At 33.8% G+C, this 26,751-nt stretch overlaps 2 protein-coding genes across 2 annotated transcripts; one reads left to right on the top strand and one right to left on the bottom strand.

Moving 5' to 3' along the window:
- Nucleotides 1–387: 387 nt before the first annotated feature.
- LOC109002027 (uncharacterized aarF domain-containing protein kinase At1g71810, chloroplastic-like) lies at nucleotides 388–14,208 on the bottom strand. The gene is made up of 21 exons (XM_035690918.1): nucleotides 13,770–14,208; nucleotides 13,631–13,675; nucleotides 12,942–12,980; nucleotides 11,622–11,792; nucleotides 11,341–11,493; nucleotides 11,073–11,108; nucleotides 10,428–10,471; nucleotides 9,069–9,159; nucleotides 7,796–7,837; nucleotides 7,544–7,652; nucleotides 6,456–6,570; nucleotides 6,326–6,375; nucleotides 6,118–6,196; nucleotides 5,172–5,222; nucleotides 4,842–4,983; nucleotides 4,643–4,687; nucleotides 3,544–3,648; nucleotides 3,403–3,444; nucleotides 2,634–2,807; nucleotides 1,036–1,158; nucleotides 388–920 (listed from the first exon to the last, which is right to left on the bottom strand). The coding sequence occupies exons 1-21, from the start codon at nucleotides 14,112–14,114 to the stop codon at nucleotides 816–818; spliced, it is 2,106 nt and encodes a 701-aa protein (XP_035546811.1). The 5' UTR covers nucleotides 14,115–14,208; the 3' UTR covers nucleotides 388–815.
- A 4,352-nt stretch (nucleotides 14,209–18,560) lies between these two features.
- LOC109002024 (uncharacterized oxidoreductase At4g09670-like) lies at nucleotides 18,561–21,843 on the top strand. Its single transcript, XM_018979586.2, has 2 exons — nucleotides 18,561–19,091; nucleotides 21,043–21,843. The coding sequence occupies exons 1-2, from the start codon at nucleotides 18,630–18,632 to the stop codon at nucleotides 21,661–21,663; spliced, it is 1,083 nt and encodes a 360-aa protein (XP_018835131.1). The 5' UTR covers nucleotides 18,561–18,629; the 3' UTR covers nucleotides 21,664–21,843.
- Nucleotides 21,844–26,751: the final 4,908 nt, after the last annotated feature.

The following is a 26,751-nucleotide window of genomic DNA, read 5'->3' as shown; positions in this document are numbered from 1 at the left end:
CAGTAAATTTTTTTTTTTTTTTTTTATGCATTTTTCATATTTACTTATTTTTTTCAAAAAGATTATGCGACGTCTGCATACTTCATTATTACAAATATTATTTCTCTAAAAGAAATAAGTTGAAAACAGCTTCTTTGTGTGGTTTATTTTATTGGTTGCGTAAATATCCTTATTTTACAATATGAATTGTGAAATATATTGTGAAATATGTTGTGTGGATATCATGAGTCATGCTCAAAAGGTCAAAAATAAAAGTGAGACAGTTAGGGCAAGTCTAGCTGCCTGAAGACCCAAATAAAAGTTCGGGGGCAATAGGTTACTTCTCCTTGCATCTTGCAAAAGTGGGGAAAAAAGCAGAGGAGTGGATAGTTTTAGGTTTTGTTTGGATAGAAGAATTTGCAATATTTATTTGGATTTGGATTTCCAACCATGATTTCAAATCCATGATTTTGAAAAACTTAAAGCATGGCTTTGGTGCAAATCCAAATTCAGATCTTAAATATAAACAAAACAAGGGAATTGTATTTGAAACACCCAAATCTAAATCCTTCCCAAACTCATGCATCTACAATGCACAGTAGTGAATTCAAAATCCACCACATCCCAAATAATCTTTACAAGGAGTAAATTCAATTGCGCGCTATAAAGAATTTCTCAGAACCCCCCCTCTCAAGGAATTCCTAACTGGTAGGAAGGATATTCAAAATATGAAACCTTTAGTAAAGGGGGAAAAAGTATATACGTATCTTACCGAACAAAATCTTTCAATCTTTACCAATGCATCTTGTCCTATTCATATCCGGAATGTAAATGTTTCATAAAAACATTCTCCGGATTGTCCTCGCAGCAACACGGGAGCTCAACCGTCCAGCCAGATCAGCAGGTAGACCAAGTAACTGCTGTTGGGATTCAGGTGGGAGCTGCCAAATATAACTCAAATAATCTCTCAAATGCAGTATAGTATGTGTTTGCAACCTACATGCATGTAAATGTCATGTGATATGCATTTTAAGCAGGCACATGCTTGATTCTTACCTCAGAAATAACAGAGAGAATGGGTAGAATTTCTTGAACAGATGCAAATTGATTAAAGACTGATGATGCTTCCTCTGGGTTCAGTTTTTGATTCTTGTCTGGGCTGACACCACCTCCAAGTCCCTACAGAAGGAATTAATGCATTATCGTGACAGTCACTCTATTACAAATTTCAGTATTCAAATTTCTGTGTGTACACCATGTGCTAGATTTACAACACTTCAAATACAGATTGTAAAGATTATCAAACATATGATCCACTTTTTAAAGTAAAGTTCATTAGTCCCTTCTTTTTTTTTATCCTTCCTAGTACAAAATACAAAAGGGCAAGAATGAGAAACACTTTTCTCTGAACTCAACCCTATCTACTAACAGTGGAAACATCTTATGACTGGAATCGTACAATTCCTTTGGAAATTGCTTTCCTGCTTAACAGATTTTCTCACTCACATTCAATTCTTTTACAATTTTATGAAAATAAATGTCTAGGCCTAGTTTGGCTACTGAGGTACCTCATTACTATTCATTATTTTATTATTACTTTTCACTACTATTCAATATTCTATATTATTTTTTCACTATTATTTACAGAATACCTCAAAATACCCACTACTACCCAAACGCAACCTTATATTTCACACTTAAAAGATAAGGTTCACAATTGGCACAAAACTTTAAACGGGACAAACCACTGAAATATTAGGTTTCTGAAGGCCTAAATGAAGGCAAAGTTCCCACAAGTATCGAAATTATGTTGCATCGACTCAAGTTATTTTAGCCACCAAAATATAAAATTGTTAATTCAAACCACTATATAACTTTGTATTTCTGCATTCTTTGTTTGCCACTAGTAATTTTTCAGTTAGTGTACTAGTGATAGTACGTAATAAAAGGGGTGAGGTTGCAAATGAGCAGACGCACTTGCGTGCTGCTCATGAATAGCTTAAGTTTGGACTTGGCTTGGCTCTCCTTGTCTCAGTCACTTATTAACAAGCTAGGTTTAACCTGAAAGTGGGCTTGATTGGTGAACAAGCTCAAGCTTGACCATTTGGCTCAAGTCGAGGGCTCAAAAGCCCAAATATTTATACAAAAGCTAATGCTTGTTTCAATATAATAACAGCATATACAAATAGAAATAACAAGACTGAATAAAGAATTTATTACCCACTAACGCCTATCAAGATTAGCTGAAGGAATCTTTAAAAAGTTCGAAAATTAACAACTTTTGAACTCAGATATAGAGCTCAATTTCAGTTGAATATGTTGATTGAGACACTATAGACCCTCTATGGAAAAGCCACTCCACTAGTTGCCACAAAAAGGCAATGGTGAATGTAACTTTGTATGAACTGTCTAATATGCTTGTGACAGACCAATCTGCAGAAAAGCTACTTCACTAATCGGTGCAGAAAGCACTTTTTATTTATAATAAATTACTAATTTCCAAAACATCAAAGTTGATGGTAACATTAGGTTACTATAAACTTATGGCCTCAAATGTGCATGCACATTGAATTCTCTCTCTCTCTCTCCCTCTCCCCCCTAGTCTTTTAACACTATATAACTGGCCCTTGCAATGTAGAAGCAAAAGCTCTTACCCCGACTGAATTTTCAGTCTGTTGATACCCGGACAACAGCAGCAGAAGACGATGCAAGGTTCTCAAGTTGGCCGTGTCCTCATCAGTCATTGATGAGAGTGGAACGAAAGACATGAAGGGTATAGCTGTAGAGGTTATAGAATTCAGTGTTGCTAGCCCAAGAGCATCCAAACCCTGCAGTTAATTGCTCAAAGTGATTGGACACAAGCATGTAATTAAAAGACAACGAAACAGTTTGTAAGAAATACATGCAAAGTGACCATTCAACAAGTTAGATATCCACGAATTAACCAGCAAAATTCTATAAATGAACCTTTCATTCACGATCACAGCTAATCAACAGAACCATGGGTACTGTCGTACTGACCAGGGCAACATTCTCAGGGATAGACAAGGAATGGGTTAACAAAGATGTTTCCCATCATGTGCAACTGAACTCAACCAACTGTTACATGCTGGCTGAAGGTTTCCACACATGCAAGGCCATCAGAAAAGATAAGGAAACTCCCCACAAAATCTAGTAATTATGTTTATCTATTCTCTGACTACACTGAGAAAATTCTGATAGCTTTCTTTTTCCTTTCCCTTTTTTTCTCTCTTCTTTTTATTCTAGCAAACACAGGGTAGGGTGATGAGTGCTGTCAACAAAATGGGAAGTGTGGAAGGCACATGAATGGATGGTTATTGTATAAAACCTTACCTCTAAAGTATTTGTTACAAATAGCCATCAGTACAGAGAAAAAACATACTTATGAGTCCAAAATCCTACCTTAGCAATTTCTTGAAGAAGCATATCCCTCAAAAAGGCACCCTGAGAACAAAAACAAAAAAAAAAATCTCAAATATTTGCAATGTTCACATGATTCAGCTTAGATTGGAAAATTAAAGAGTACATGCAGATTTGAAATACCTTCTCAGTTAAAGTAAAAGAAAGGACTTGCTTAATAACAACCCTGGAACCAGCTTCCTCTGCTTGTTTTCTGACCAAGGCCTTATCTGTTTTGGCGCGGAGGGACTGCCATAAGAGTTATTTTAGTCTCTGAATAAATTAACCCAATGATACTAAGCTATCGCAGCTGGAAAAGAACCACAATTTTAGGACTTTGTGCCCTACTCGTCTGACATAATATTTAGACAGTGTTAGACACTCTGGGGGATCCAAACGTGTGGGGTTCAAGTCCTGTGAGTGCACATCATGCAAAAATACTGAAAGATTGATGAACTGGTCTAACATGATATTTTTTCATGAGTAATAATTCTTTATTAATAAGCGCCAAAAGGGACTGTTCTCTCCTCTTTTAGAAATTCCTACCACTATTTTTCTTGCAGTGAAGACTGAGCTCAGCCTAGACTGGATCTGTTACACTTGGCAAAGAATGGAGATGGATGACCGGTAGAGTGCTATGCCTGGGGCTCAAAGATGCCAGGTAGGGAGAAAGCAGCTGTTGACTAATAGATTCGTAATGTAACATAATATTAAGATAGTGCTAACATTAGGATTTGAAGCACATCGGTGGGGTTCAAGTCCTGAGAGCAGCAACAATGTTAGACAGTCATGCAAAAATATTGAAGGATAGATGTATTGGTCTCACATGATATTATGACTGTTAAACTCATGGGGTTCCAATCCCAACAATGTTATAGAATCCATATGTTTGCAGGCCATGCAGAAAACATTTCTGTCTCAGCATGAGCGGGATATTTTGGCATACCCAATGTATATATTAATTCACTAAAAATGGCACTGGTTTCAACCATAAAAACTAGATCAGAATTGATTCTTTTAATTCTCTTCAGCAGTCATAGTTTTTTTTATTTGTACTAACATATTCTCTAGTTTACAACTTCAACAACAAGAAATGTACGCATAACTAAAAGGAAATGGAAATTGACTATAATGCAATATTTGTAATATAGCTTCCACAAAAGGTCTGTGTTAAACATAAGATAAACTGACCTAAATGTGATTAAATTTGAGAAAGAACGAGGAGTATGATAGAAAATCTAACCTCTGTTAGCAGAGACTCTAGACGATCAATTCTGAAGACACCATCCTGAGAAGAAATGATTTAGGAATCGGGGTTATGGTTTACAAAGAATGCATAACGTGTTACGTGTATAATGTCTCTTCTGCCAGGGAGAATAAGTGCAGAACCACTAGGCTATTAATAGACTGATGAGAAAAAGTAAAAATAAAATTCAGTTTACCTCATAAAGAAGAGTTTGCAAAGAAGCCTTTAGCTTTGGTGAGCTGTCAGTTAGTACTTTTCTAGCAATCCAAGGGTATGTACTACCCAAGACTTTGTAATCTGGGTCAAAGCCAATTGCAATTCCCTCCAATACAGCAAGGCTGAGAGCAAAAAAATACATTAAACGGCATAAAACAGAATAATAAGAATAATCATGCAAAGGTGGAGCAACCAATGTCATTCAACTACTCATATTAACCTCGAGAACCTTATAAACTTTCACAAACAGTATCGAATATGATGCACAAGAAAGAGATACATAGGATCTCTGCCAAAAAAATATGGCTACCTCCGAATGACAAGAGAAAAATATGAAGGTATTTGAAATTTGAACTTATACCTGCAAAAGAGATATAACAAGAAGGAATAAAAAAAGATCAGTTTAACTAATTGTTGAAGACATGGGCAAGTAACACAATAACTTGAGAGGATGAAACAATGAGCACAGACAAATCAATGTGGCAATCTTAATGAGCACAAACAAAACAATGCATGAGCATAGGTATCCATCCATTCTGCTACATGTTCCAACAAAAGAATGCTCTATGTACTACACAGACATTAATAAACCCTTCATTGTCCATAGAGTAGTCATGCATTTAAGAGATGGCTTGAAAAAGAGAAAAAACCTTAAAATGACAACAAAAGCAGTCTGTTATATGCAATATCTTTGTTGAAATGCAATTTACAGTTTGGGCTCAAAGGGACCTATCCACACAATTCCTTAACAAGTCTGGCAGAACAGTGCGCAGATAATTGAACTTCTGATCAATAAAAGGGCATTATCAAGTTTTACAGCTAAGCTCATATCCAATCCTATATCAAATATAAAAAATTCGAGATGAGATAATTATAAGAGAAAACATTGAACACTCGTGAATTTAATTGAAGCTCATTAGGCATGTATATAATCTCCCAGCTGAGTTGTGCATTCTATAATGTATACACACTGTTACAAGTCCATGATATGGTGCTATTGTGTATATGCATGGACTTCCCATATCATTATACTATACTCAATTAACAGATATGTAGTATTGGGTCTGATATGACATTTCATTCTAGATGTGGTATTTCAGATGTGCCAAATGGAAAAAGGCACCGGATCTATTAGAAACATTCAGCACAATTTATATTGAATAAGGCCCTTTGGAAAGAGTACCAACAACAATTACGCATCTGCAAAACTAATGCATATCCTGGAAATAGATGATAGTGGTAAGACAGCTCCTTACATGGTTGTTCCTAAATTTCCTAACAGGTCTCCAAAGCTAATATTCCGAACTCCTTTAGCAACAGCATTCTGGAATACACCTAAAAACAAAAAATGCACGTGACACTAGAACTCATTAGAATGATCCTCCAGAGAAAGAGGTCAACACCATCAACTCCAATAAATGCAGCTACAGGGACACCTAGGTTCATGCAAATAGAGAGAAAAACCTGTTAAAGCCTTTGTAACAGCATCCCTGTCTGCCGTCGGTGGAAGAAGCCTGTAGAGTTTGTGTTAACCAGCCTTCTAAATACCAACATAATGAGTAATCTCTACTGGAATGACAGAAAATTATGATACCCAAGAGTGACAAAGTCCTTTGACAATGCATCAAAATCACGGTTGACAAGGTGGAGACAGGCTTCAATAAATCCATCACGGAGTTCTTGCTTAAATTCACCCATCATACCAAAATCTGCTCGTGAAAAATGTTACAATTTAACACTTTTTCTTTTGCTACAAGTTGTTCCATATAATCAATAAAATTTAATTCGGCATGTTATATAGCAAAACTATATTTTTACATGGATAGATACATCCAGTGGATATTAAGACAAAAAAAGATGCAATGCAGACAGGCTATGACTGAAAGAGTGAATTAAACACAATAAAGTCTTTGCTGTAACAGTTAGCCTACAATCAGATCATGTAACAAACAAATCAAATTTACTTGAAAGTACAAGAATTAAGCCAAAAACAGCTCGGTTGGGTTATGCTGTATAGATTGGGGATCTCTTGGCATGTTGGAAAGGACAGTTTGCTGTGGAAGCTGATTCTGTTGTGCTTAATGGTGCTTATGGAGAGAAAGGAATGATTGGTACTTTCAGAATTGTGAGAAGATGGGGGCAAAAGTCAATCTCTTCTTTAAAACCATATACAAATGGATGGATGCTCACTGTTTTTTCTCGGTTTTAAGTTTCAGAATTTTCTATTGTTGTTCTGATTTTCTGATTAGGTGTTTTTCTCGTATACTACCATTAACTTATCTTATCTTGTATACACTTGTGTACATAGAAAATACTCTTTTGATTATCAATAAAATTTTCACTTATTTATATTAAAAAAGCACATTAATCCAAAATACAACCAATGCACAGAGAAAATAGCAACCAATCAATCTTCAATTTTTTTATCCACAGTCTATGCCCATGTTGTCCCAATGCACAAAGCAATATACACAAAAAGAAAAATTACAACTTGGTTATGACATCAATTTGAAATTGGTACAGATTGATATCAATGAATGGTAATGTATTGAATGAGCCAACTGAATCGATTGTTAAGTAGAACGCTTGGTGTAAAGGGAAAGAGAGAGTCAATGATTTAGTTATGGACAAAATAACTTGTCTGATTTTATGGACTGAAATGTTCAGACTTGTAACATATACCTAAATAAGCTAGTTTCCCATCATATGTCCGGAGAAGGTTTCCAGGGTGTGGGTCTGCATGATAAAAGCCATATTCCAGAAGTTGATTGAATGAGCAATAGACTCCAACCTATTCAGCAACAAGAAACAGAGATCTGATTTTGGTACAAAAACAACAAAGCTATATAAATATATATATATATATATATATCACAAAGCTACATAGAGTTATTATTTAAGAACCACATCGTTGCAATTAGTTTTAAAAATGACCTCAATCAAGTAAAGATCCTTCACTTCTGACAACTTTCGCCCCTACAAAGCCGAGAAAAGAGAAAAAATCAGCATAGTATCTGGAGTATATGCATAAGCGTTTGTGGAAGCTTATGTTTAGAAAGAAAAAAAGGACTTCTACCAACCCTTGAATGATTTTTGAAGCACATAACCCCCAAATATTATGAAGCTATCAATCAAGGCATGTGCATAAGCGTTTGTGGAAGCTTATGTTTAGAAAGAAAAAAAGGACTTCTACCAACCCTTGAATGATTTTTGAAGCACATAACCCCCAAATATTATGAAGCTATCAATCAAGGCATGCCCTGCTACTCTATGACTGATTAGTTTTCCTGATGAAATGCAAGTAATTTTGACTCCAGTACATTGTTCCAATTCAATATTTGCATAAAAGTAGGGAAGACCAACTTCAAAAGATATCCTCCTTTTTTATTTTTATAATTCGAGGTAGGCAACCAATAAAAAAGAATCCTGACATAGAATGGAACTCTTTTCTAATTGGGGGGCTTATCCAATAAAAAGGCCATGAAAATGTTTTATGATAACCAGCATCAATGGATATACAATCAATCCAATTTTTCACTTCCATGAGCAAACTGAACAAATTGAAATCAATTGTCATTTTGAACAAAATGAGTTTATCACCTTATCACGAAGCATATTAACAGCAACATATGCTAGGTTACATGATTGGTTGGGAGATATTTTCACTAAGGCCTTGAGGAAGAATCATTCTTCATTTCCAGTTCAAGGGGTAGGGTCACAAGAGATATGTATCAATGAAAACAATATAGAGGAGCCAACCACTTTTATTCTATCTTTCAATTGGCTTCTGTTTTCACAAAGAATAAGTTTTAATTTTTTTTTTATTGGTAAACAAATTTTTATTGATCAAAAGAGTACACAAGAGCCCAAGTAAACGGGACATAAGTAAAAAAATTTTGGACAATAAGTTTTAATGAGATTTTCATTACTTAAAAAATCCATAGCGAAAAACCATCTTTGTACAAATAAGACAGGGAAACTGCTGTCCTCCACGTGGAATGGTTAGCATACCCTACATATATACAACACTTACCAACACATACCTAAAGTAGGTGATGTTTAATTAATTTCAAGCTTTTGCGGTACGGCCTCATGAGCACCAAGTGGTACAATATGAAACTTTACAAACAAATAGCAGTTGGAAGCCATCCCAGAATTAGGTGCATAACTTAATAGTGAATAAGAAAACAAAGATGAAAAGCAATACCTCCACCCATTCCATAACAAGGACCTTACGAGTTGTATGCTCCACATACATTTTTGGGACCAAAACATCTGGTAGTGCACCATATAATTGTCTGTTCAAGCATATACCATACTTAAGAGCTTCTATCATGTAAGATTTAATCTAAAATTGATAAATGTAATGCACAAAAACTTAGCAAAATAAAAAATATTCACCGCTAGATACTGGGGTGACTTATAATAACTAGCATACAATTACAATCAAAATTCCTATAACATTAAAAGTAGAAAACATGTCTCGATATCCAAATTGTAAATAATACTTGTTGGTCTCTAGAGTTAGAATATTTTTATCCAGAGACTTAATTTCTCCGATAGGCCATCATCCTGACAACTGAACTACCAAAGATATGGCCAAGGATGAAGAGTGGAATCTGTCTAGTTCTATGAAAACATGCCCGAAGGAAAAAAAGTGCAACTTTTGTAATCATATATTCAATGGCTCCAATCATATAATTACAGCTGGAGCCAGAAAGGAGGCCAACAGGCTATGATTGAATTAAAAAAATATATATTATTAAGAGCCAAAAAAAAAATGAAAAGCGAAGAAAGCTAGAACTCTTTCAGGGTTATTGCTGAAGTACATATCAGTAGCATATAAGATGTCAATAAGCAGAGGCAAATATATTTTTCCAATTGAAGAAAAACTAGAAATAGAGGTCACTTAAGTGCTTAGAGACAAATTGAAACAACAGGTTTAAGGTAATGAAAGAGGCAGAGAAATAAATAAGTGGCTCGTGGCACCGTGGGCACCTCTTTACAAGATTGGCAAGAAAATACATCTGTTCATTGGGGTACAATTTGGATGCAAGATTTTAAGAATTTGCATATTCAGAATGGATGGGCATTTAAAAAAAATTTATATTCAGCATTGGCCATGGTTAAAATGGTACTAATGCTCTAATCCATGTAACTTATCAATAGGTAAATTTGGATGCCCAAATCGATGAAGAATCAAACCTAGATGAAAAAGATTTTATAAGTGGCAAAAGTAATGATGAGGGAATGTCAATACGATTTATACCACCCATAAATGACCATTTCAACAAACTCCAATCAACAACTATGTTCAGATGAAACATTTGATAAAGAAACACATAGAAAGCGCCTTGACAATATCAAGGCTGTAAGCTTATAAGCTTGATTCTTTAATTTATGCATCCATATTAATTAGTTGAAACAGTTGCCGGATACCTCCTTGTACTGAAAACCATATTTACATGAAACATTAAAGGTATCGCTGATCTTACTCAAAAGGATTTTAAATTCACAATAAGTTTTTAACATGGAAAATTTTCGGTCATTAAAATCATGCTCTTACCTAAATTTGAGACCATTGTTTGCTTCTTTCATGTAATCCATCTCCTGCATTCAATGTGATTTACCTGTATTCAATTTGAAGCTCTAAGAATATTCCTCGTGCAAAAAAATATTTTATGAAAAACGTTCCCATTTGCTTTACCAACAGCGGGACTGTGTCAACTATTTACTTTCGCAGTTTCTTCTTTCTCTGTGTGTGTTTTGAGTGTGTGTGTGTGCGCGCGCGCGCGTGCGCATTTAAGCTACCAACAGATGAAATGGACCCATAGAATAAGTGAATGAAGTTAACTTGTCTCTTAAAAAATAAGTATCTGATGACACCTAAGGTGTTCCTTATGCAAATGGACCAATAATTTGGTTCAAACACATACAAAACAAAAAGCAATCTTTTGCATAAGTCTCTAAGAAAAGCACTACGTACATAATCTTTGACCAAGAACGCGACAAAGGTTTTTTGATGTTAAGATTTATGATTCCAGTATTACGAGGTATCTTTCAGTTATGGTATGTAGTAGACTCAGTTAAGCTCTAAGCAAGAAAAACAGCATTTCTTAATGGGCTAGCACTCCTTTCTTACAATCCTCCGTGTCATGATATATACTTGGCTAAATAAAAAAAATAATCATAAAACACTATAAAGATATACCCGAAAAAGACTTGATGCCCATTCATCAACAACTGCCTGCAAATTGAAGGACATGTATCTCAGTTATAACAATCCAGCCCAAGAAGGAAGCATATACAATAGTTTTTTGATAGTTAATCGAAATCAGTACAATATTGCTTCATAAAAGATGCTCTCATAATCAATGGAAATTTCAAAACACTCATAAGACCCATTCAATACAGTTAGCAATATCATAATAAAATAGAAGTCAAGGTTGCTTTAATCCAAGTTTCATGTTGCAGCATACCTGAAGATCTGTGTTCAATTTTCCTGCTTTCCTAAGTAATCCCGCTAGAAAACGCAATATTAGAATGTCTAGGGATATCACAGCTTGAACCCCTGGTCTTTGCACTTTAACAGCGACAACCTCTCCCCTACGACGAAGTCTAGCTTGATAAACCTAATATTTGAGAGAAGAGAGAGACTGAAGAAAGTTTGAATTGTGAGGCTAAATACAAAATCAGAGCTTAATTATGTGAAAGAGACCACCAAAAATGTCCAAGATTGTGAACATGACCAAATACATACCTGCCCAAGGGAGGCTGCAGCTATAGGCTCTGGTGAAATTTCTGAAAAAATGTCATCTAAAGGTAAACCAAGTTCTTGTTCTATTGTGTTGAAAGCAACTTCAGTGGAAAATGGACTAATTTGATCTTGCAACAATGAGAGCTCATCCAAATATGAGGGAGGTATCAAATCCTACCAAAAGATATCATAAATATGATCATCTTAAAAACAGTTACGACATAATGTCTCAAAAGATGCTAGGTTACAAATCTTGAATAAAAGCATTGATTTAGGTTACAAATCACCATCCCCATGCTGGACATAAGCCTTTAGAAGCTGAATATTAGCTTCACTCATTTCTAGCCTACTTGTGCCTTAGTTCATGACATAAGTGTCCTAATCCATCATAATTTCTTTCAAACTTCAGTGATCCAAGGTCTGTGTTAGGCCAACACAACTGATGTATCGCGGTCAAAGAATCATCCACCTATTTGTTTTGTCACAAAATCTTTTTTTTCTTTTTCTTCTCCTTCTTCTTTTTTTTTTTTTTGGTTAAATTGTGGAGTAAAATTTTTATGGGGTTGAAGCTAATTGAAGTAATAGCCCTCAATATTTCTCCCATCATTCCTTTAAAGCTTTGAGAGGAAAATCTAAAATGTTTTTTTTTTTAATAAATTGTGGAGTAAGATTTTTATGGGGTTGAAGCTAATTGAAGCAATAGCCCTCAATATTTCTCCCATCATTCCTTTAAAGCTTTGAGAGGAAAATCTATCATGAAGAAGAAAACATCTTTTGACATCCTACATATTAGAGAGAAGAATATTCTCTATTGCAAATGTTACATCCTTGACTTCAGGCGCATCCAAATAGCATTTCATATGGGGACCTGACACCAAGAAACTATGAGAAACTTGAACAGAACATTTCTATCAACTCTTCAAAGGGAATGCCAAGAACTTTACAAGAACTCAAAAGGGTTCACTGAACTAAAATGGTTTGTATGTGTATAAGTCAAGCCCCAACGTGAAAAAGTAAAATCAACATAATAAATAAGAACCTGCAGAGCTGTGAAGTTCTTTGGTGTTTGTATAAGTATAGTTGAATAATATGACAAAGGCCTTCAAATAAGAAAGCTCCATCACAAATTAAAAAGAACACGCGTGTTTAACATATCATGATAGAAAAGCCTTTGGACTAAAATCTCAAGTAATAGCAGCTAATAATACAGCAAGCAGACCCACTTGCAAGTGCCCTCTAATAGCTAAGAAATGATGAATTTCAGAGATTGATAAAAAGAAAGGGACAGTAGAATGCCCTTGCATGGAGCATATGTCAACTTACAGGTCTGGATGAGATAGCCTGAGCAACTTTGATATATGCCTACAGGGAAAAGGTAATCAAAATAATAAATCATTGGAAGGACACATAATAAGAAGGAAGCAACTAAACAAAACCAAGTCCATGGTATTTTAGATCTTAATAGATGTCAAATGAGTTTTATAACTGTAAATGTATAAAGAATAGAAACGCATAACGTTGATTTTATATCGGTTCTTCCCATTTTTATCAAATTTCATTTATGTATAGCTTAGATTCGCAATCATAAAAGTGCAAAATTTGGAACCTTGGACTAACCTTTAAAGACCGTCTTTCATTTGCGTTAAGAAAGTCTCACTTACAATGAAAACTGAATATTAGGTTTGCTCTATCCGGATTTTGTTTTCTCACTATCCACTGAAAGGGGTCGAAGATATTATATCTAATTATTTTAGGTTAATGAAAATAGAGTCACCAATTATAACCTCAGTAGTTGCGTGAATTTCTTACCATAACGCACCTTAAATAACAATTTGAAATAATCGTGACAGTTAATTAACAAACAAGCTAGTTGAAATATATCACCTACAAAATTTGACAAGGAATTTCAAGCGTTCCATATAAAACTGTAAAAAACACATTGAGAAAAATAAGCAAGACAGAGCAGAGCAAGTTCAGAAGGAGTAAATTTATGTCTAACAACCAAGACGCACCGGACCAAGTTCCACCAGTATTTTCCGAAGCTCTGCGGCCCTAACCTGCATCAGAAAACCATGAAGATTACCGCCAAGGAGCTAGAGGAAAAATGGAAGTACAAACAAATGACCTTAGTTTCAACCGAATTAGACTCGCCTCGAACATCAAGTCGGACTTCTCCATGACCCGGTCGAGGTACCGGAGGGCGAACCATTTTCCGAAAGTGGTCCCAATCTGAAAGAGGCGGCGAAAGAGAACCAGCGGTTTCCTCCTGTAGACCGCGGCAATCTTCGAGACGTTGTAGTCGGCCAAGGAATCAGCCTCGAAGGCGGTGAGCTTGAAGAGGTAACCGGAGCGCTTGGTGAATGCGTCGACGTCACCATTGCCGGCAGCGCATCGGAGTGTACGGCGGGCCACAGTGGTACGATGACGGTGAAGGAAAGTTTTGGATCGGTTGGAAGTGAGAGGATTAATGGCCGGGAAGGAGGGGTGGAGTAGCATTGTTGCTCCAGTATGGTGGGAAAGACGGTAAATTGGCCGTTGCAAACTTGCAAGAAGAAACTGTACCGGTTTTTTTTTCTTCTTTTGGAAAAGAAACGTACAAGCCAACGTCTCTTTTTGTGGTCCTTGTAATTTTTATCCTCCTCCACGTTTTTTCTTTTCTTTTTTTCTCCTCCATTTGTTTTTTTTTAATTGTATTATGACAAATTATATATGTTTACTATTTCATACTTCATATTTTATATAAAAAAAAAACTATCAAATATAAAATGTGGAATGAATAATGGCTCTAACAAAACCCATACAATAATACAAGTTTCAAATGCAAGAATTTTGTAAAGTCCTTTATAAAAAATGATTTCATCATAAAAATTGTAAAAAATTCACTTTTTTTTTTTTTTGAAACTCACTTTTTTATAAAAAATTTGTACAAAATTTATATATTTAGAACTTGTACCTAACGTTACTCTTATATTATATTCATCATTCTTTATTATTTTTTGTTAATTTATTTTAGAAATAATTGTCTCAATCCAAAGAACAATAATTTATTTTAATTGTAAGGCCAATAACAACTAATTCCTTAATTTGAGAAGACACCATAAATAAAGACTTGAATCCATAGTTATATATATACTCAGCCTAATAATAATAATAATAATAAAATTTTTAAGAAAAGTAATAATAATAATAATAGTAGGAGTGAAGAATTTTTTTATCTCCATTTTTCAAGTGAGTTTCAACCTTAACTTTTTAGTTTTCATTTAGAAAATCTCTTTATTGAGAGATCTTTTAAGAGAACTACTACGTTTATACTATTTTTTTACAAAAGGTAATGTTAATGCGTGGAATGGAGGAAGGAATTATCACCAGCTCACGATGATAATTCAGGCGTCAATATGATACTCTTTGTATTTATTTATAAAATAAATAGTAAATAAATATATAAAAATAGATAAAGACAAACACAGAGATTTATGTTGTTCGACATAAAAGTTTACGTCTACGGATTGTTTGGAGGCAAAATCTATTATGATAGATGATTTTACAATCTCTCATGGCCTCACATATCTCTCAATACAATATAGAAATTTGATGAAGTCGCTATGTGTAGTTGAGTTTGTATGTGGAGAGCTTGTGGAGAGTTTCCTCTTTATATAGAGGTCTATTTCTTTAGAGTGATTGAGTCCAATTTACTTTGTGAACTTCTTTCTTTTTAGAAGTCTAAATCAACTTTTTCTAACTTATTTCTTTCTTGCCTTATCTCTTCTCTGTCTTATCTCTTGGCTTTATCTCTTCCCTTATTATTAGTGATAGGATTTTAAAGGGTTGGATCTAGTCAATTTAGTCCCTAACAGGTAAATTACACGCTCACTTGGAAAAAAGTTAAATTAAACTCAAAAGAAAATTGATTGATATGCACATCAACGTGCAAAAATATCACTTTTATAATATCTTTGTATAGAAAAAATAATTATCAGTATAGTTTACAAAAGAATATACCAATCATTCCTGCCAAACGCATGTTACATCAGCCTTCGCTAAAAGGACAAAGCCTTACAAAGAACTAGATCAAGTTAGGCATATAGCACCGACACCTATTGATTACATGGTGAATATATCAAGGGAACATTGGAAATCAAAGCACCATGGTCAAAGCAACTCAGAGCAGCACTTGAGTCGTGTAATAGAATTCCAACACAAGCAATCGGTGGTCGCAGTACTAGAGACACTCATCGGACAGATTGAAGTCAATTAGCAGCACTTCGGCAGCAAGTATGGATGGTATAATATGGTATGATAACATGTATTAGACTTTAAAGTTGTGTTTGGATTCTAAAAGTATTTTATTCATCTGTAAATAGTAATAAAATAATAGTGAATTATTTATAAATAATAGTAAAATAATATGAGAATATCTAAAAATAATTGTATTTCCAAACAAGCCTTGAGTCACAACGCTTGATAAAGAGAATAAGAGACAGATAAACCACGTAACTAGTTATCCTAGTAGCATCTCAGGAATCCCAATCCCCTATAAGACTAATGCTTGGTGGAGATGGCTAGAACCTTTGTAAGGAGATGAACTTGGTTGTTTTTAATATAAAAGTTGCTGTCATACAATAGATTCTCCAAGATCATTCATATTTTTGCAGTATGAAAATTTAATAGACATTGGAGAATACAGATAAGGTGAATGCTTCCATACGTTTGGATGGAAGCTATCCATTGCACAATATTATGCACACATCGATTTTGAGATTGATGGTTTTTTTGCACTTTCCATTCATTAAAGGAACGTAATAGATATTCTATATCTCTTATGATAGACTACGTTGTCCAATCTATTGTATACTTTGGTTGAACAATTGCCTATACTACTAGTTTTGAGTTTCCTTCAATGAGAATTGTTTTCAAATTTCTATTTACTGCTTCTTGGACAGCCATTAACGTTGTTATGGCATCTCCAATATTAGGATTGATACTGTTTATGAAGCTTATGTGAACAAAAAGAGACGTGCCAATGTTCGATCTGCAAACTGCTACTATTGTGCTTCTATGGGGGGGAGTTGCCATCTAGCCTTTTGCTGGTGTATTTTGTGGTCTATGCATTGTTGTTTTCCCTGAAGGTTTTGGAAACTTTTGATACAAACCAATCTGGTGACGGACAATGAGAGTTGTGGTTACCTAGTTAGGCTAGTTTCTTAAAATCCAAATGTTATCCAAGGCTATGGTGGCAAATAACTAGAAAGACTGAATGTCTTCTTCACAATCCAATTGAAGGATGAAGAATGATTAAGATCCAGTTTGAAATAGGTTGTGAAGCAAAGTGAGAGACATTGATGGGCCATTTAGAAAGCCTCCAAAGTATATATCCTAGAAAAAGTACAGTTAAAAAACAAGTGGAAATGATTTTCTTAATTCTTCTATTTGACAAAGTGGAGAGAGAGCACGGTCATCTTCTATGGATGGAATTCTTTTTAGAAGGGATCTAGCTGAGAGAATGTTATTAAAGACCTTCCAAATGGAGAATTTTAATTTATCTTAAAGTTTTAGTCTCCAAAACTTCCTCCATGTTTCAGGTGTATGTTGCATTGGTGTAGAATTATGGAAGTTAAGCAAGACAACATAAGCAGATTTGACAGAGATTCCTAGTAGAATGGTGTCCATTTAAGCCTATGGGTGCGGCTACTCTGCCGCCCCATCTTGACCGCTGGGCTTACCGCCTAGCGTAAAGTAGTTTTTTTTTTTTTTTTTCTTTTCACATTTTTTTAATATATTTAAATATATTTAAAAAATAAAAAAATACATCAATACATTTAAAATCATTTCCTTAATCACTAAGTAAAAAAATAATAATAATAAAAAAATAAAAAAAGACAAGTGGTCAAATAGAGGTGTCAAATAAAGTGGGCATAATAGTGTTTTCCTTAAACCTATATCTAATGGAAGTGTAGTTATAGACTGAGGGCAGGTTTGGGGCACAAGACAAAACACAAAATTCTCATCTCATCTCATCATTACACCTTTTTCAAATCTCCATACAAAATATAATAAACAATTCAAATTTTTCAAATCTCAATACACATTTTTCAAATCCCAAAATAATAATAATATTAAAACATAATATTTTAAACTTCAAAACAAAACACAAAATTCTCATCCCAACCCCCGAACCTGTCCTGAGAGATGAACTTTCAGTATTTCATTGATTGATTTTGAGTAGAATAGAGCCTAAAGAAGAAGAGTGTTCCATCTTCTTGGTTCTTTAAGTATCAATTACTTCGAGACTTTCATGTTTAGGTCAATTATGAGATTGTTTTGACTTGGATGAGCTCTCAAAAGAGGGGATCTAGGGATCTGCCCAAGCACTTGTTGAGATTAGCTAAGATTTCATTATTAATCTGAAACAAATACTAAATTTGATGAAATCTCTCAGTTTTATGAGGCCTTTCCAAAACCAAGAATTAGATGGTTTAGAAGATAATTTCGAGAAATTCAAAAATTTCAGATATTTTTTAGTTAATGAGGAACCATGCAAATTTCAGATATCGAGACAGTTGTGATGTATTTTTCAGTCCAATTAATTCGGAGAAGAAATTATCATTTCAGGAGTTCGAAACCTTTTCTATATCAATTTTTATGGCTATAAAATCTCTCTCTCTTTTTTAGGTGGTAAAAAGCTTTTTGTGGTAGAATAATATTTTCTTGAATTAAAGTGCACACAAAGATGAGATTGAAGATGAATAGTCTTTCACCTGTTAGTCAAGATTATTGCAAGACTAGTCAAGAATTTACAAAATAATGATATATCCGATAAAATTATAGAGTTTGGTAAGATTTTTTTTTGGATTCTCTGACAAAAATGAAGGGCCCGGCTTTTGGTTTGTTGCTTGACACTCTTGCCAGCTACCATTCTAAAATAAAATAAATAAATAACACAACAGACAGTACTCTTTCTCCACTATCATCCCAGCTACGACCCAAGTTCTGCTTACACTCCCCCCTCTACGGATGGCTGAAACGCAGGTTCGAATCGGAATACTCGGATGCGCCGAAATAGCCCGAAAGGTCTCGCGGGCCATTTCGCTCGCTCCCAACGCTACAGTCGCCGCCATTGGTAGCCGTTCTCTCGACAAGGCCAAGGCCTTTGCGTCCGCCAACAACTTGCCCCCCGACGCCAAGATCTACGGCTCCTACGAGGCCGTCCTCGACGACCCGAACGTCGACGCCGTATACTTACCCTTACCCACTAGTCTGCACGCCCGGTGGGCCGTCCTGGCCGCCCAGAAGAAGAAGCACGTGTTGCTCGAGAAGCCCGTCGCCCTCAACGCTGCCGAGTTCGACACCATCATCGAGGCTTGCGACTCTAATGGGGTGCAGTTCATGGACGGCACCATGTGGATGCACCACCCTCGGACCGCCAAGATGAGAGAGTTCCTCTCCGATAAACAGCGTTTCGGGCAGCTCAAATTGGTATGAAAGTTCACTTCGGTTTCGCTTCTATTCATTTATGCCCGGTTGGTGAAAGTAACAGTTACTTTCATCTTATTTTACTATTTAAACTACACCTGAGATTACGTTTAAAACATGGAAGCAGCTATTTTACTATTTAAACTACACCTGAGATTACGTTTAAAACATGGAAGCAGCCGAGCTCATCCAAGTTGATCTTAAATTTAAGCCTAACCCAATATTTAAAACGCACAATCCTTAAATTATTAAATATTACTCAACTCAATAAATTAGTACCTATAATTTTTTTTAATTCAATACCTTTTTATACATTAAACTTCTAATATTTTTCAATTTTTTTTATAAATTTATTTAAGTTTATCATAATATTCAAACATATTTAAATTTATCTTAGATGAACCTTACAAAATTCACTTTTAACATCTCAATTCATTACTATTTATAAAAAAAAATAATACTAGAGAAAAATCATTATAGTAATGCACACTTTACACTCACTGCGTGACTGCTTCTAGTTAATTATTTTTAACACTCACTTGAAAATATGTATAGTCTACATGATATCACATCATATATATAAAATAAATACTCTCAATAATAATTTTTATCTATATTTATATTATAAAAAATTCAATTCATTTTATTTCAAATCAACGTACGAACGCAACCTTACTGTTTGTACTATTTTAGGTCTGCCCAGAGTTGCCTTATGAGCGGTAATAGTGTAAATAATATTGAAAGTTATTTAACGATAAAATTATGATGTTTGATTGTTAGTTATTAAGTCTTAATTTGGGTAGTGAAATTATTTCATTTTATTTTATTTAATTATTATAATTTTTTAAATTTTTAAATAAAATATAATAAATCATTTAATTTTTTTAAATTTTAAAATAAAAATAAACTAATAATAATTTATTTAACTTTCATCTTATTTTATTTCAATTTATTATCCAAACAAGGCCTTAGGTACTTTTTAATCTAGTTAAAATAAATAAATTTTAAGAAAAATATCAATTTTGCTCAATCGTGCTTTTTAACATAATAGGGAATATAGTTCTAATTTTAAAAAAAATGAAAATGAATGAAAATATTCGTACAATTTTTTATAATTACAATTTTACCCTTTAAGCTTATCACAAGCATGACACTACCGCAAATCACATTTTATGTTATTTTTACTTCAAAAAGTATTATTTTATATTATTTTCAAACAAATATAATATGTTTACAAGTGTTTAAGATATATAGTTATCAAATAAAAAATAATTTTTTAAAAGTGTTAGAACTAAAAATTATATTACTCAATGCAATTTTTTTAAAAGTGTTAGAACTAAAAATTATATTACTCACCGCAATCTCAAACCTGCACTTAATTTCTCGTTCATTAGTTACGTGAACAATATTTATGTGCTTATAATATATATGTCTTTTTGAATCTATTATATATATATAACAATTAATTTATTCTTTACTTACAGATTACATTCCTCTTCTATTTGTTAAAGTGTGATTTCCTACTTTTAAAAGCATATCCGATATTATCTAGGAAGCATACGATACATTTCAAAGCTACTTACTTTCAAATGTAAGCATACACATGATTTATACTATACAAATTTTATAATTAAGAAATGATATTTGTAGTCGTGAGTGTGCAAGTGATGTACAATCATTTTAAAAAAAATGAATAAATATAAGACTCATATAAAAAAAATTAATTTTTTATGAGTGAACTTCACTCTTTTTCAAAGCGACTGCACGGTATTTATACATTTCACGACTATATGTAATATTACTCTTTATAATTTAACGTAAAATATTAAATCACGACAATTTATAAAAAAAATAATAAAAAAGGCATTGATGTCAGCTGTTTGACAGTAATTTCAGTTTTGAATTGAGAGTTTATTATTGTTCTAAGATAAATGCTAGCTTCTGTTGGCCACAGATAAACAGCTGGTTTACACTTGGCGTCGATCCTGAATTTCTTGAGAAAGACATTCGTGTGAAGCCAGATCTTGACGCGCAAGGTGCTCTTGGAGACGTTGGTTGGTATGCCATCAGGGCAATCCTGTGGGCTGCTGACTATGAGTTGCCAAAAAAAGTAATAGCCTTGCGCGGGCCTGTATTTAATGAAGCAGGAGTGATTATGTCTTGTGGTGCTACTCTATATTGGGAAGATGGGCAAATTGCAAACTTTTACTGCTGTTTCTTGTCACATCTGACTATGGATTTAACAGCTATTGGCACTAAGGGTACTTTACGTCTTCATGATTTTGTTGCCCCTTTTGAAGAGCACGAAGCCTCATTTTATGCCGGGACAGCGTTAGGATTCAATGAGCTCGTGACAGCATGGGCACCACAGCCAAGTGAGCACACTGTCACCACACATCTTCCTCAGGAGGCTCTCATGGTGAGGGAATTTGCCAGTTTGGTAGAAGCCATTAAAGTGAAGGGTTCGAGACCTGAGAAGAAGTGGCCAACCATCAGTAGGAAGACACAACTGGTAATGGATGCAGTCAAGGTATCGATTGAGAGAGGTTTTGAGCCTGTTGAGCTCGGGAGTTGAGCGAAATGTCTTTGCACCGTGTGGTTTCTCATGTTAATTGCTTGTGTAATAAGGCCAATGTCATTGTGCTCATCATGTGTCTATGTATGAATGTTTAATTATCATTTTCCTTCAATAAAAATAACTCCGGTTCGGAACGAACCAGCTAGCTCGAGCTTGGCAGGTTCATTTTCCTTCTTTTATTAGTAAATCAAACCTTATAAATCAAAACAAACTGGATATACCCTACGTACGTGTACGTGGCTAATTAAGCCTGCACGACTCAAGAGGAAAAATGACTGAAATATTTTATAAAATTCCTCCACTAGCAAGGCTGCACGTACGTGAATAAGAGCCTTTTTTTATTATCAATATATAATGCTTCTATGTGCCGTGTTTGACAATAGCATTTAAAATTAACTATTAATTGAAGGATAAGGATCTTAGCGTTTAAATACTGTTGGTATTTAAACGTATCTTATTAGTGACTACTACTGCCTTAAGGTATTGATTACTTGCGAGGACTTGATTGCTTTGAATAAATATATATATATATATATATATATATATAATTCCAAACCAAGTACAGTATTTTTTTCTTGTGCGAAGAGTTGATTTGATTACTAAAATTCAACACATTATATCACGCACTAATATTTAAAAGAGTATTTAATGATCCTTTAAAGCATTCCTTGACAAAAAGATTTTACACGCGTATGTACACTATTAAGTCAAGTCGTCCATGATCTGCCTTACTCGAAATTCAGGGACTGGACCTACATTGATCATGCATGTATCTAGGTTTGTTTTAGGCAGGCTAGATTTAATTTAGAAGATTTGAAATGCCCATTAAAATTAGAAAATAATAATAATAATGAAAATCAGCTCCTTCCTAGGAGAATGTCTAGCACAACGCCCCCATGTTACACTTCCCTATCCAAGGACCACGATCCCAAAAAAAAAATTATGGCTAGCTAGCTATATATTTGAAAATAATCACAAATGAGATTAACCCTCACTTATATATAGCTAGAGCATCAACCTTTGCAATGGGAAATTTGTAAGATATCATGCATTGACTGTATATATCATGGTGGAAACTTCAATATTTAATTGTTTCTTATCAATTTATATATATCTATTGTTAAGGATGTATTTCGCATCTTGCATTGCTTCCCTAGTCATTTAAGGTAAGGAAGCTAGAGGGGCTCGATGTGCCATGATGCCTAAGTCAGTTGTGTGTTTTAGGGTGAGAAAGCTAGATAGATGAACGGAATGAATGTTTGAATTGTACCTGTAGTAGTGTTTTTATACCCTTCTGGATCAGTAGGGCACTGCTCTCCATGTGCCTGGAGTGTCTTCCTCCATGTTGGATAGTGTGCCGTTGCATTTAATGTGGCTACCACTGTCATGATGTCTTAACCCACGCCGAGGCTTTGTGTCTGGGGACGACATCCAATTGCATAGACGTTTGGATTCGAAGATGATTTGAGATGAGTTGAGATGGATTGTGAATAGTAATGAGATGAGTTGTGAATAATAGTGAGATTTATAAGTTAAAGTTGCTGAATAGTAGTGAGATGAGTTGAGATGAGCTGAGATGAGTTGAGATGAGCTGAGATCACTTACGAATCCAAACGAGTCTGTGTCTGTGTCTTGGGATCGTGTTGCATCGCATTTAATGTGGTGCTATTATTAGAGGTGGAGTGGCCTGGGGACATACCCTAGCAGGGACTATCTTGTCCTTTTCCATTTTTATTTGGGCCTCTTCCCTAAAAGTGATAATATGTAACATGACTCGTTAATCCAACACAAGCACGACACGATAATAGCATGTTTGAATTTAGTCTTAACAGATTTGGGTCAAAACTGGTTGACCCATTAAGACACGATTGTTTAATAGGTTAATAACGAGTCAACTTATTTTGACCTGTTAAAAAAGTTAAAATTACAATTATACTTTTATATTTAAAAATAAAATTGTTGAAATTTTAATTTCGATATTTTTATTGTTTAGATTGTAATTTTAAACTTGTAATTATTTATATATTTTTTTATAGATATTGTGATTTTAACATTTATATAAAATTATGCCAAATTTAATTAGGTCAAACGAGTTAATTTCAGGTCTATTCAACCTATTTACATAAACGAGTCGAAACATGTTAGGTTGTGTTAACCTATTTCGTAGTATTTACTAGTGGGTCAAAATGGATCGTGTTGTATCAACACGTTATGTTAAGACTTAGAGATTTTAACACGATAAGCTTAACGAGTCGTGTTCGGGTTGACTCATATAGTATAATATACATGTTTTGATACGACATGAACACAACTCATTAACACTATTTGTCACCCTGAAGTCCTCCCCATCGTCCTGGGCGCCTTTAGACGCTAGGCCTTTACCTTTGGTAATCAGGCTAGGCTCAGCCTGTGAAGAGGCAAACGTGTCCTTCCATCTACATCCATTCCAACACAAGCAAGTAGCAGTTGCAATACTAGAGATTTTGATCCGACATATCGATGTAAATTAGTAGCACTTCGAAAAAAAGCATGGATGGCATGGTATGGCAACATGTCACTCTAAAGCCACACACCCAATAAAGAGAATAAACATAGACAACCAAGCAAAAGTGAATAGACCAAGTGGGCGACAATAAACCACATCAAGATCTCGTCCCTGCCTCCGCCTCCATCAAGACCCCATTTGCCCGCTAGGCAGGCAGGTAGCACATCTTGCCTAAACAAGGCATAAATCACCAAAATCAAGTTAATCAACCCTAGACAAAGACAAATGCCCCAAATCAAACAAAAAATGCTATAGATTGAAACAAACGATGACAGTGCTCACTATAGATCCACTAGCCACGACCAGGCCATACGACCATACGTCTATGTTCATTGTAGACCAATGGCCAAGCCATAAGTAAAAAGGCTCACACGAGACCCACCATTGTGGATTTTTGCCTCACAGCGTTGTGCCTAGGGAAGAACATCAAAAAAGTAAACAAAAAGTAAAAAGAAAGAGAAAGAAAAAGAGGAAGTGGAGGAAGAGGAGGAGAGAGACGGCAGCCGAAAAAGAGTTAGGTTTAGGGTTTTTTTATTTGAGAAATGATATTTGTAGTTATGAATACGTAAGTGTCATGCAATCGCTTTAAAAAAAGTGAATAAATATGAGAACTCATATAAAAAAAAATTAATTTTTTAATAATAGACCCGACTTTTTTTTAAAGAAACTATACGACGTTTACGCATTTCACGACTGTATATAATATTACTCTTTTTTTTTTATACATATATAGATACATGTGTGTGTAATAAAGCCCAATTCGCCTTCCGTCCTCCATCCAGTTGGTTTTAATTCTCAATGAAACCTGCTCACCTGTTCAGGATAATGGGCTGACTATTCGCCAGTTATCCCCTGGCAGGGCAAGCAGGCCGGATTTCGGAGGCTAGCCACCCAAGCCTACACCCCACTCAGCAAGACCTCTTTGTTTGGAAGTTTAACTCATCTCAATTCATCATTATAATTTTTTTAAATTTTAACACAAAATATAATAAATAATTTAATTTTTTTAAATTTTAAAATAATAATAATAATAAATAATAATATTCTAACAATATTTTATCATCTCAATTCAATTCAACTCAATTCAATTTAATATTCAAACATAAGTTCCGGTTTGGATACAAGATACAGATGAATGAAAAGTACCGTATACTAGTTTTTTTTATTTAAAAACGTTATATTTCATATCTAAATTTTAAAAATATTTACTTAAATAAATAAATAGTAATAAACAGTAAATATACTGACCGTAAACGGTACGTGATGGCCAGAACATAAGGATGGAGATCAAGTTGGTTGGTTTAAAATAAAGAAATTGAGGCTTCGTTTGGTTGATTAACTCATCTCAACTCATCATTATAATTTTTTTAAATTTTAACATAAAATATAATAAATAATTTAACTTTTTCAAATACTAAAATAATAATAATATTAAAAAATAATATTTTAATAATATTTTATTATCTTAACTCAATTCAACTCAACTCACTTCAACATTTAAACACAACCACACCGTCCAAAACTCAGTCATTACTCGAATTTTTTCGTTAGAATTGGATTGGAGGATTATACAAAATCATGATATATCTAAATTGGGATAAGAGAAAGACTTTTTGTAAGGCTGTCCTTTTTTTGTTTTTTGTTTTTTTTTTTTGGATTTAACTCTCTAATAGCATTTTCATTTTATTTCCTAAATTTTTCTATAAATTTTAATTAAAAAATATATTTTCTATAATTTTATCTTAAATTTTACTTATCTTAAAAAATTTTTCCAAATCTCATTTCTTATTATTTTTCTATTTTATTTAAACAGTATTCTTCTATTATTTTTTTTATTATTTTTCTCTCACTTCTATTTACAAACTTAATTATTCAATATTTTTTCTTATATTTTGAACTATTACTCTAGTGAATATTTTAATAAAAAATTTAAATTATTTTTTACGGGTATGATAATATTTTTAAAATTAATTTTTTATATTTTATTAATTATTTAAATTATTTTTAAAATTATTATTTAAAACTATAATAAATATAAGTATGAGAGAAAGTGTAGATAATTGAAAGATGAATTTATTTTATTTATTAGAATACAATATTAATAAAAGATGATTTATGAGATAAATAATGATTTCCTATATTTGAAAAATCATTGTTTATCCCCTAAATTAAAATCTTAAAATAGGAAACGAGATTGGAGGAGATTTTTCAACTTTTCTCTAAATTCTTTCTTATAATTTAAGAATAATAGTGAAATAAAGGATGAGATTAGAATGTTCTGAGAAAGACAAAAATGAAAGGTTTGGGACTATCGGTTTGTTGCGAAATTTTGGAATTCTAAAATAAAAATTATAGGATTTTGTTTAAGTCATTATTCACCTCCACCCTCAATATATATGATAATATATATATTTTTTATTAGGTGTAAGCTGTTTTTTATAAGATATAGAGTGTGAAGTAGTACATAATAACTGATGAAAAGAATTATTTAAAATTATAAATAACAAAACGGACGTTTCATTTTCCAGAAAATATTTTTA

Source organism: Juglans regia, chromosome 6 (genome assembly GCF_001411555.2).
Source record: "Juglans regia cultivar Chandler chromosome 6, Walnut 2.0, whole genome shotgun sequence".
Taxonomy (NCBI): Eukaryota; Viridiplantae; Streptophyta; class Magnoliopsida; order Fagales; family Juglandaceae; genus Juglans; species Juglans regia.
The sequence above is the reverse complement of the archived record's forward strand: the minus strand, read 5'-3'. Positions and strand labels throughout refer to the sequence as shown.